A 12,316-nucleotide genomic window follows, 5' to 3' on the forward strand; every position below is an offset into this window, starting at 1 on the left:
AAGATTAGAAATGAAAGATATTCGTTTAACAAGGGGTCATAAATCGGAATCCAAAGATCTTACCAGCAGTTAATACAACTCCCATCTCCAACAGATCATATTAAATTTTCACGTATGAGGGTACTTGAAAAGGATCTCCGTAAAAAACAACAATGTCCTCTTGACAAAATGTCAGGCAAACCTTTTTGAAACCCATACTTCGACTATTATATTTTCTTTTAAGTTATTGATTAGGCAAAGCCATGGTCGGGAATTTAATACATATCAGTTTAATATCATGACTAATAGTTTGTGGTTGTGGCAGGCTGTAATGTTAATTAGTTCCATTAAGTGATTATGCATTTTATAATCAGCCTTTGTTATTTACTTTGTTTAGCTTGTAGTTTTGAACTACTCTTTCAATTTTATCATTAGATTTTTGGAAGTTTTTATTTTAGATTTGATGGAGAAATTATGAGCATTAATTACATCATTCTTGGGGTATTGAGTAGCATTTCGATATTCTTATGTTTTAATTTTACATAATTCGAGGGGTTAATATTATATTTGATTAGACCCTTTTGATGGACTAATTTTGTTGTATTTATTTAGATTTTCATTTTTTATATTTTGAAGTATTTGGGTTTGTTTATTGAAAAGTAAGATTCATTGTTATTATTTTGTCATGTTAAAAAACAAATAATTATTTTTAATTAATATAAAAATTTATATGTAAAAGATACTTGGTTTGAGCTCGAGGTTGAGTTGAAGCTTAAATATGAACGAACATAATCGAATTTGAGTAGTTCGATTGTATATTGAATCAAGCTTGTCGATCGAGCTTGAGCCGAGTTTTGAGCTTCAAATTTTAAATCAAGCTTGAGCTCGAACTTATCAGTATACGAGTTTGGTTCGACTCAATAACACTCCTAGGCATGTGAATGCTGAAATTTTTTTAAAAAAATATATTAAAAAGCAACCAAGTAATTATTAGTTTTAAATACCATATAGTTAGAGTCAATTGTACCAAAGTATGACCATAATTTTATATTGGTCTCTAAATTTTAAATTATTTTAGTTACTTTTTTAAACTATTGAGGTTTTATCAATTAGGTCTTTTCATTATTAAAATTTTTAATTTAACTGTTAAATGACATATCAAATCTTATACAATTAATTTAAAATAAAAATTTTAAGAAAAATAGATGTTTTAAAAATCATAAAGTTGTCAAAGCTTTTTCAAAACCTTTATGGTTCATTCTTTATTATTTTTTGAACTTTACTTTATTTTTATTTTTTATTTTTAAAAGTTACGTGATAAAATTCTATTTTTTTTTAACTTTTTATTTTACATTTAGCTATATAAGATTTGATATGCCATTTAATAGGTAAGTTAAATGGTCTGATTGATATAACATTAATAATTTGAGGATATAATTAGAATGTTTGGAAATTTAAAAATCAATTTAAAATAATTTGTGGGATGTAAGTTAGAATTAAGTCTATATTATTAAGAACTCGATTAGAAGGTTTTTAGGAACTGCTTAGAGTAATTAGGGATGAACTTAAAAGAAAAGAAAATAAGCTGAACAATTCCATTGATTTGAAGAAGGGGGCCTAATAACTTTACTCGAAATTGGGCAATTTGCAAAACTTTAATTTTTTTTAAAATATTTGTTTTATTATAATTGACACAAATTTACATATTAATAAGATGTAATCTTCTAAATATATATATTACATATAACTGATTCAAACATATGTTTGTTCTGAATACTGGCCTAGCTTATCAAGTTATTTCGTGAACGCAAGGTGAAGTTAAATGATAAAGGAATTATCAAAATGGAAAACAGACCTCAGGCTCAGCATCTCTGATGGCAAAAAACATGATTCATGTTCAAATTTAAGCAGGAAGGAACCCCCCAAAAAAAAGTAAGTAAAGAAAAAGCAAAGTTATAATCTCTGAATATCGTACAATATCTCTGCTGTATCCACATTTAACTACATTTCCAAAGATGGCTGAAAGCTGCCCCTTTCACCGAGATGATTTGGCTTTCCTAGCCAGAATAAAAGCCAAGCAACCTCCTCTCTTATGGCTGCATTCACACAAGAACAAAATGTTTCAGCTCAAAAATATTTCTTAAGAATTAAGGTGACAATATCAGTTAAATACGCAGCAAGCTAGTAACCCCACTTTTCTTTCTTTTCTTTTTTTTTTTACTTGAAAACTCCTATATCTTCCCCTAAAATCCAATAAATTTAACTTGGAAGCTTAATCTGTATCTGAGAAAACCCAAGACTAGATACCTGCGACTGCTATTGCTGATGCTCCTGCAGCTGCTGCTGCTGCTACTGGTGCTGCTACTACGGATGCTTCTGGTACTTCCACTGTTTATTGTGGATCCACCACTCTCACTCTCATTCGACCCTGATCTCTTTTTCCACCACTCTTTATCTACACTCTTACCAGATGCATCTAAAACCGTTGGCTTTGGAGAAAGTTTGCAATTCTTATTCGCATCACAATCATTCTTCTTCTTGTTCTTCTTTTTGTTAGTCCCCAAGGAAATTGGAAACACCATTTTCAGAAGAAACCCACCATTATCTAAGCTTCCACTTCTCTTAATTTGGGGTTTCGGATTCTTTTGCTTCTTCTTCTTGTTCTCTCCGTTGATCAGACCTCTCCTTTCAGCAAAACTCTCTTGTTTGGATTCAACAGCCAGGGGCTGATGCTCCACAAGATCTCTCAAGGAGAGTTCATAACAAGCCTCGGGCATTTTACTAACCATTTCCATAAGCTCCCTTTGACCTCTGGCAATAGCTTCAGCTTTGGACGATGGGGATAGGCATCGATAATCGATGTTGGGTCGATGCGGAGGGCTCCTGGAAGGACTATTTCTCCATAGAGGAGGAGTGGAAGCTCCAGAGTCATATTCCGTCCCTTCCATGGTGTTCAAACTCATATAATTGGCATAATTTTGAGTTGTGTTTTGCACATGGTTCATGGCATGACCACAACTGTCATTCAATCTCCTCCCAATGTGATCGGCCAAACTGAGATGAGAATGAACCATATTGTTTGGGGAAGAAAATTGGGTGGAAGGGAAAAGAAGAGGAAAGGGAGTGATTGAAGATTGTTTAAGAGGATGTGGGTGTGGAGCCATTATCTTCAACGACCCTTATAGTCGCACTGTCATTTTCTTTAAGCAAATACCTGAGCTCATGGCGTGACATATATTTTTGGGGTGTGGGGGGGGGGGGTCATAAAAGTCAAGAAATTCTGGAGGGCCATCCGTCCACCCCTTTCTCTTTTCATGTTTGCTTTTTGTCTTTTGAGGAGGTTTTGTTTTGTATCCTTTTTGTGTTTGGATTTGAAATCTCCCAGCTTGCCCACTTCTTTCATTTTTTTCACTGCTGCCCGTATCTTTCCAACGTATCTATTTGTGTCTACTGAAATCTTATCATTTGCTATTTAAATTTATTTTCGCAAGTCTTACTACATCTACCTCTCCTCAAAAAAGTATTATACACTGCATTAAATATAATAAAGTTTTTTTTTTAATCTAACAGATCTGCTTCACTTTTACATTCTTAATGCATTGCATAATTTTATTAAATACAAATCCCTTATAATTTTTTTAACTTTTTAAAAATTAAATTTTATGATCTGGGCTTCTGCTAATCTTTCCTTAAGCTGTTATAAAATTAATTTTAATTTTTTTACATAAATTTTTTATTAATATTTAAAATGAAAATTTACTAGATTGTTTAGTTATAATTAAAAACATTATGCAATTTAAAGATTAGAATTTTATTTTAATGCAATAAAAATATAAAAATTTATTTAAATAAAATCGTAATAATTAAGCATCTTTTAATTATCTTAGCCTTTGTTTAGTTGTTAGAAAAAAAAATTAATATTTTTAAAGATTTAATTTTTGAAAACACATATGATATTTCATAATAAAAAAAACTTAATAATTTTTTTTATAAAAAAGCACTTAAATAAAGACTAGTTTACTTTATCTTACTTCTTTTAACATTCGTTACCCTTTAAATACTTTTTCTTTTAAAATTTAATTTTGTTTTTGATTATTGTAAAATATTTTATAAAAAATAAAGATAAAAATGTGTGATAATTTAACATTTATATTTATCAAACAATATAATTATATAAATGATTTAAATTAACATATCAAACAAATATTATAACTTAAATTCAAAATTTACATTTTCATACTCCAATTTTCAGTTTAACAAACCCTAAAATATTTTAGGTTTAAAAAAGTAAAAAAAAATCTTGTACTTATCCAAAAGAAATCAATTAAGCTCCTTCTCGAAAAATGCACCAAATTAAACTCTCAAATATTAAAAATTCACTAATTAAGCTATTTGATAAATAATTTCTATCATTAACCGTTGTTTTGCTAATATAGTCATTTAATGGCCAATGAAACAATCATCATGATGTTCATTTGTTCAAAATCATTCAAGACATAACTTTTTAAATTATAAAAAAAATTATATTAAGAACTTGTAAACAATATAAAAATTATAAAAAATAGAAATAAAAATTTTAAAAAATAAAAATTACTTAAAATTTAAGTTTAGAATGAATCGGCACAAATAAAATATCTAGGTTCATTTAAAGCTGGACATCCATTATCCAAATTCATTCTAGATGTAATTTTTTAAATTATAAAAAATTAAAAATTAGAAAAATATTATAAATTATGAAAAATGTGGAAAAAAATAAAAAAATTATATATTTGAAATAAAAAATTATATATATATATTATGCACATATTTAACCATAACAGCGAGTACGAAATTCTAATTTTACAAAGGAATTGACACTTAAATATATCAAACACTAATGCCATAATTAACAAAATTAGTTAAAATAACCTATAGTAGGAACTTCAAAAACTTATAAAAATGAGATTTACGTATTCTAAGATAGTAAAAAAAAAAAAGTAGTAATCGGAATTTCTTGGTTTTCTATAATTTTTATAATGATTTAAAATTTTTAAATTTTTATATTTTAAAAATTATATCTAAAATAAATTTGGATAAATAATTTTTATTTCTATTTTTTAAAATTTTAAAATTTTTAAAATTTTTAATAATTATTAATTAGTTCTTTTTCTTTTTTATAATTTAAAATTTTACATTTAGATTTAAATGAACACCTATGTTTTATCTTTTTATTCATAAGAATTCTTTTAAGATCTGTATGGGATAATAAGGCGTGAGGATCGTATTTGAATTGAAACTCAAAGGAGTCATGGGCGATTTTAGATTTGAATTTTTTTAATTATTATTTTTTTAACATGAACCATCACATCAATATTATAACAATTAATTCAACAATATTAACGATCACATCAATACATTAAAGGTCAACAAAAAAAATTATTAATAAAAAAACTTAAATGATACGTTATTAATATATGAGAGCTTAATTAGATCGTGTTTTTTTATAGAGGAGTTTAATTTTATTTTTTTTTTGAAAAACTATAAACCTCATTTGTTTTTATATGATTCTCGAATGAAAATGATAATTAATAATTAAAATATTTTATTCGACAAACATTAAAATACTGGTATTCTGTGGGGAAATTTAAATTAAAAAATAGCCTTTTTTTTATTTTAGTAGATTAAAATAATTTTAATATTGTATATTTGAGCTGTAACTATGACATTAGTAAAAAATAAAAACATTGAGATATTATTTTATTAACTTAACGTTTCGAAAAAGAAACTGATTAGTGTACTGTTGGGTAGGGCTAGAAAAATCATAGGTATAATAAAGTAATGCAAATATTATTCATTACTGCTAATATTTAAGTACCGTATAAGCTGCGCAAGCTTCACCTGCCTTTGCTATTATTCTGCTTTGGGTCCCATTTCCATGGCTGCATTTTCAAGTCTTTTTCACTATTCATTATTATTCCTCAAATTATGAATCGGATTCAATTTTTACCATTATTTTTTAAAATTTAATAAAAGTAGGTTAGAATCTGAATAAACTTAATATTGTTTAAGATCTCAGCTAAAACTTCAATTAGGGATAATATCAAGGTACAACCTTAAAATAATTACATTTTTTAAAAGTTTACAAATACACGAATATGTAAAAATCGTAAAATCAAACTATTATAATATAAAATATATTAAGAATTGGGATAATTGAATTGATTAATTAAATTAAAATTCACATATGACAAGAAACTCAAAAACATACACTTATAATTGTGCATGATAAATATCAAACTTGAATACTTAGGGTCTAGAGCCTCCACCTTTATAAATTATAGTAAAGCTTGTTGAGGTCAAAAGTAGGGGTGAGCGTTCGATCGAATCGAATCGAATGAAAAAATTTCGAGTTAATCGAGTTGACGAATCATATTTTATCATCCCAATTTGATTTGAAATTTTCTCAAATTCAGTCGAGTGAGATGGAATTCAAATCGAATCGAATCGAATATATTTGTTCGAGTTAAATTTTAAAAAATAATTTTGGGTCCTTGTAACCACTGTCACCCATCGTAATAAAATTTGTCCACCTTAATTAAATTTTTTATTAACTTTCATCACCTCATAATTTATTTATTAATCTTTTATATACAGGTTAGCTTCTTTGTTTGCTTAGTTGTTTCAATTATCTTCAGATTCTTGTCACTCTGTATTTTCGAATTAAAAAATATATTAAATGTAAAAATGTGATTTTTTAATAAAAATTATTTTAAAGATAAAATGTGAAATTGATACCAATATAAAATTTTAACATGAATATTTAATGGCATAATTAATAATTCAATTTTAATATAAATATTCATTATGACTAAACAATTCAATAATATAAATAATATAAAATGTGAAGCTTAATTTAATAATATAAATAGTAGATATAAATAAAATTATTACTATTTATGTTTAGTGATTTTTTTAGATAATTTTAATTTTTTATTTGAGAGTAAAGGGTGAGAAGTAAAAATTTAGGGGGAAAATAAAAAGTTTTGGGGGATAAAAGTTTTAAGGGAAAGTAAATAGGGGGGAGTAAAATTTTGGAGGGAAAATATTAAAAAAATTGGGGGGTGGATTTGGGGTAGATGGGAGGTGGGATTGAAAGGAAGTAAAAATTTTAAGAGGAAAGTGGGAGGGAGTAAAAATTATGGGGGAAAATAAAAAGTTTTGAGGGTTTTGGGGAATAAAAATTTTGAGAAAAAGTATATGGGAGAGTAAAATTTTAGTGGGAAATGGATTTTGGGAAGATTGGGGGGTTGGGATGGAAGGGGAGTAAAAGTTTTGGGGGGAAAGTGAGGAGTAAAAGTTTTAAGAGAAAAGTAAAAATGTTTGGAAGTTTGGGGTAAAAATGTAAAATATTATAGTTTGATATTCGAATTATTTGAGTTATTCAAATTCAAAAACTCAACTCGATTCGAACTCGAAATTCAAAAAAAAAATTCGAGTTGACTTGAATAACTCGATTTACTCGAATAATTCGATTCGTTTAACTCAAAATTCGATTTTTTTTAATTTTTTCGAGTCGAATCGAGTTTTGCTCACCCCTAGTCAAAAGTTTTTTTTAAAAAATCCACATTAGTTATCAAAATTATTAATAGTGTTAATTATTTGGACTAACTAACGATATGGTTTTTTTTCCTTTTTTGGTCATTATAAGATACTGATAAAATTGTAGCTTCGATTTCTCTACTATACTCACATTTGATATTTAATTTTTTATATTTTAATTTTACATAATTTGGTCGTTTACTCTTATAATGGAATTAATTAGTCTAAATAATTTACATACTTATATGTGATAGCAATCTTATTATTTATTATTATATTATTTGTATACTGACAAGTGTTTAAGGATAAATAAAAAAAGTTATTTATAGTTGAAAAGTTAAAGGTGTTTTTTTAACTATTTATAAACGGGTTGGCAAAAAAAAAATTATCAACTTAGTAAAGTGGTTTGACACTATTTTTTATATAATTTATATAACAATGGTCAAGTTTTAATTTTAGTCCCTATACCATGCACAAATTTAAAATTTAATCTTTATGTTTCAACTTCTTAACATAATTTGATACTTGAACTTTTTATAATGTCATTGATTAGCCTAAATATTTTATTTTGATTAAAAATAAATATATAAATTTTAAGAGTTGTAAACACCGTTAAAATTATTTATTAAATTTGTGTCTATTATAATGTTTTTTTTCTATTAGATGTTATCATGTGAGTATTTTTTTAAAATAAAATATTAAATGTTACTAAGCAAATTTAACAGAAAGATTTAATAGTATTAGCAATTAAAGTTGAATCTTTAAATTCAAAAAGTAAAAGGATTAAATTATCAAAAATAAAAATATGAAGATTAAATTTTAAATGTAAATATATATTTAAAAATTATTATATAATTTAATTAGAAGTAATTTACACAACGTGGTAGTGTTAAATAGTAGTTATGCTTAAACATTAAGGGCACGTTTGGTTCGCTGTATTGGATTAGAGGTGTATTGGATTAGAGGTGTAATGGATTAGAGGTGTAATGGATTAGAGGTGTATTGGATTAGAGGTGTAATAGCAAATCAACTGTTTGGTTGAATGTAATGGAATAGAGGCATAAGAGTAATCTTGTGTTTGGTTGAATGGAATAGAGGTGTAATAGCATAATGGAAAAAAACTAAAATGGCTAGAATACCCTTACCATAAATTTGTTTTGGTAAATGATTATTGTTATTGTTATTTGAATTTTAATAAGATTATTAATATCAATAATAAATAATTTAATCATATTTAAACATAATTATTATTAAATATATTATAATTAAAATATATAATTTAATAAAATTCTTAATAATCAATATTCTTATATGAATTTACTCAAATCATAATATATGATACTATAAAATATAAATTAACATAATTATTATTAAATATATTATAATTAAAATATATAATTTAATAATATTATTAATAATCAATATTCTTATATGAATTTACTCAAATCATAATATATGATACTATAAAATATAATTTAATATAATTATTATTAATATAATTTAATAAAAATATATAATTTAATAAAATTCTTAATATTAAATATTCTTATATGAATTTAATAAAATCATAATATATAATACTATATAATATAATTTAAAATAATAATTATTAAATATAATTTAATAAAAATATATAATTTAATAAAATTCTTAATATTAAATATTCTTATATGAATTTAATAAAATCATAATATATAATACTATATAATATAAATTAATAATGTAGATACTTGCTAAGAAAACATGGATTAAACAAATGTCAAGCATAGGCTTCTTCCAAAAAAATTTTTCTATGAACAATCACATAGGCATAAAACAACCATGGTAAACTATATAAAAAAAAGATCTATATGTTATCAAGCAGCAAATCTGTGTTTGTAACTTCTAATATATAAGTTTTGCATGCATATTCAAGAAAAACAACTAGTATACAAATCACTTACCATACAAAAGTTAAACTATAAAGCAGTAAACAGAGTGACATTAAAGTGAACTTGAAACAACCAACACTGACTCATAAAACAGATTCTTAAGCCTTAGCAACAGCTTTCTAGTGACATTACATGCAATCGCAAGCTTTGAGAAATGATGTAGACTAGGGTCATTTTCTCATTTACAAACATTATGGACAAACATTGCAAGTATTGACAGGTTTTCTATCCACACTTTATTTCATCAAAAACATTGCAAGTATCTCTTCATCAGTCGAGTACAAATTATCAAAATCTGACTCGAACTCTTCATCATCCACATTGTCTCGTGGTTGCACCTCCAATTCATCCATCAATTCATCATCGGTCTCCTCATGCTTCCCAGCTAACTTTCTACGCAAAATGGCCTCAAGAACTGAAGGGAGTGCCTCTTCATCCCCTTCAAAGTACTTCTTGATTCGGGTTTTCAGCTCTGGCACCAAATAACTAAGTTAAACAACATAACAAAAAAACAAACTATCATGATTTATCCAAACAAATATATACATATATCATGATTTAGTTTCCCTTCCTTTCTCAACAACCAAACAAATAATTTCCAAATAAAAAAAAAGTAAATTCCAGCAAAGAAGAAGCAAAGATTAAAAAAAAAGTAATTTCATCTTATTCAACTCTTGGAAGAAATCATATAAAATTTAGTTTTAGCCTTAAGTTCTACACCAGTAGCATCAGTTGACACATTATACACATAGGCAAATTCAAAATACTAAGAAAGAGCTAAACATTGTAGTAACCGATTAACTTTCTGATATATTAATGAGTCATCCATTTCAACATCACCAACTACACATATAAATAAGAGTACCATAGAGTCGCATTTGCAAGCTATGCTACTCGTACTCGAGTATGTTCAGTTTTTTAAGTTTTTTGAGACATCTTCAAACTCGTATCTGGAGATATACCAAAAAAAGGCCAGCCATGAATACTTCAGGAAAAGAAATAAAAGTTGCAAGTCTAGAATTCCAAGCAACTACTATTCTAGATGAAAAGGGCATATCAAAGCTCCTTTTCAAAAGCATAGGCAATTTTCCAACTGATGACAGCAAACTAATTCTAGAATAAGAGCTAAACTATATACATATATAACTCAAATATATGTGCTACAATGAAAAACAATCGGCTTCATCACCTTTCTCAACATGGTCTACTGTGTTATTAATTTTATGAATTTAAGCAATGAGAAATGCTACCAGAGACACCGATCACCTCTCCTTAGGTAATGCCAATTTTTTATCTTTAGCTACAACATTCGGAGCAAACAGCAACAGATATGAACATCATATTTGAAATGAATGGATGGTCCACTAGAAGGCAAGTTATAATAGTAGTCCTATGTCCTACCAACTGTATTGATGCAAGTAATATCAATGCTATTAACTAATTTAAGGGAGGCATCCAACAACAGAAGGCGAAGTTGGTCCATCCAAAGAAAAGACAAAAAGAAGCTGGAGTCCAAACACCATAGTTGAAGCAGGAAAATCATCTAAACAAAAGGCTTTGCATGTCCAGAACCAGAATGCAGGCATATTATAGCCTTGTGACAAGTATTATAACAAAAAAAATAACAGCCAAACCTCTTGTCCAGCACCAGTTGAAATGATTGAAGTCGGTGAGAAATCTTCCAATTCAGCAGCCTTTTCTCTTGCAAGAGCAACAACACTTTCAGGAAAATTGGCAAATTCTACCACATGAATACCAAAACTTTCAGGATAAACAGGTATATTTTAGAAGCTATAAATCATGAATAAAGCCTTAGTGCAACACATAAAGCAAATAACCTATCAAATAATTACAGTTCTTCACAGCTTGCAGACCTTAGCAGCAATAAGTCTACTGATTTGAGCCATATCACAAAGCAAAACAACACCACACTTATCCGCAATCTGTCGAAACCTTCCGTAATCCCATTCCCTCGAATACGAACTACCACCACAAATCAATATCTTAGGCCTAAAATCAAGCGCCCTCTGTTCCAACTTCTCATAATTTATATACCCAGTTTGTGGATTCACTTTATATGGCAAACTCTCAAAGAAAATTGAAGCAGAAGATACTTTTCTACCATGTGGGGTATAATACCCATGACTGGTATTCCCTCATGATGGAGTATCCAATCCCATGATCCTATCTCCGGGCAATAGTAACCCAGTATAAACTGCGGCGAAGATGAAACTAACCCTAAAGAGAGCGTTGATGAAGTGTCAGCCGATTGAGATAACAAATCCATGGAACAAAAGCTTGCATTCAAACAAAACCCAAACGAAAAAAACGAATAAATGAGAGAAAAATTAAAACAGAGAAAGCCGAAGACAATGTTGAAGCAAAGATTCATACCTGAAATCGGCCTCCGATGAAACAATGTTGAGGATTTGTTATGAAAGCAGAAGAAATGAGGATAGATCTGCAATGCCGATGGAAGAAGAAGCAGAAATCTATGAGGGCAGAAAAAGGAAACGAAAATAAGAAATGGGGTAAGGATTCTCTAATCGGCGCTGGATGGGGGGAATAGCTATTACGGGACCGGGTGTATTAGGGAAGGAACAGATTTGGGACGTAATGGTAATACAACCAACCAAACAACAGATTAAATGGGGATTAAGTGGGGCCCATCGATTAGGGGTGTATTGGCATAGCCAATACACCCAACCAAACATGCTGTAAGTATTATAAAATCCGGGTAATCATTGCTGGGAGCGTAGTACAATATATCATAAAAGTTATGATATATTATACCATAAAAGTTGAGCACTACATAACCAGACGACTTT

At 27.8% G+C, this 12,316-nt stretch overlaps 1 protein-coding gene and 1 long non-coding RNA gene across 2 annotated transcripts; both read right to left on the reverse strand.

Annotated features, from left to right (window-relative positions):
* Nucleotides 1-1,813: 1,813 nt before the first annotated feature.
* Nucleotides 1,814-3,183, reverse strand: LOC107890149 (uncharacterized). The gene is made up of 2 exons (XM_016814655.2): nt 2,287-3,183; nt 1,814-2,075 (listed from the first exon to the last, which is right to left on the reverse strand). The coding sequence occupies exons 1-2, from the start codon at nt 3,141-3,143 to the stop codon at nt 2,015-2,017; spliced, it is 918 nt and encodes a 305-aa protein (XP_016670144.1). The 5' UTR covers nt 3,144-3,183; the 3' UTR covers nt 1,814-2,014.
* Nucleotides 3,184-9,510: 6,327 nt separating this feature from the next.
* Nucleotides 9,511-11,266, reverse strand: LOC107904748 (uncharacterized). Its single transcript, XR_001686315.2, has 2 exons — nt 11,123-11,266; nt 9,511-9,960 (listed from the first exon to the last, which is right to left on the reverse strand). It is a non-coding gene; the product is annotated as an uncharacterized lncRNA (long non-coding RNA).
* Between the last annotated feature and the right edge of the window lie 1,050 nt (nt 11,267-12,316).

The sequence above is a fragment of the Gossypium hirsutum genome, chromosome A02 (genome assembly GCF_007990345.1).
Source record: "Gossypium hirsutum isolate 1008001.06 chromosome A02, Gossypium_hirsutum_v2.1, whole genome shotgun sequence".
NCBI classification, from domain to species: Eukaryota; Viridiplantae; Streptophyta; class Magnoliopsida; order Malvales; family Malvaceae; genus Gossypium; species Gossypium hirsutum.

Excerpts from the sequence above, each read along its gene's own strand:
- LOC107890149 (XM_016814655.2), bottom strand. The coding sequence starts at position 3,143 with ATGGCTCCACACCCACATCCTCTTAAACAATCTTCAATCACTCCCTTT. Across the intron at positions 2,076-2,286 it reads ATCAGCAATAGCAGTCGCAG|CCATAAGAGAGGAGGTTGCT; the intron begins GTATCTAGTCTT and ends GTGTGAATGCAG.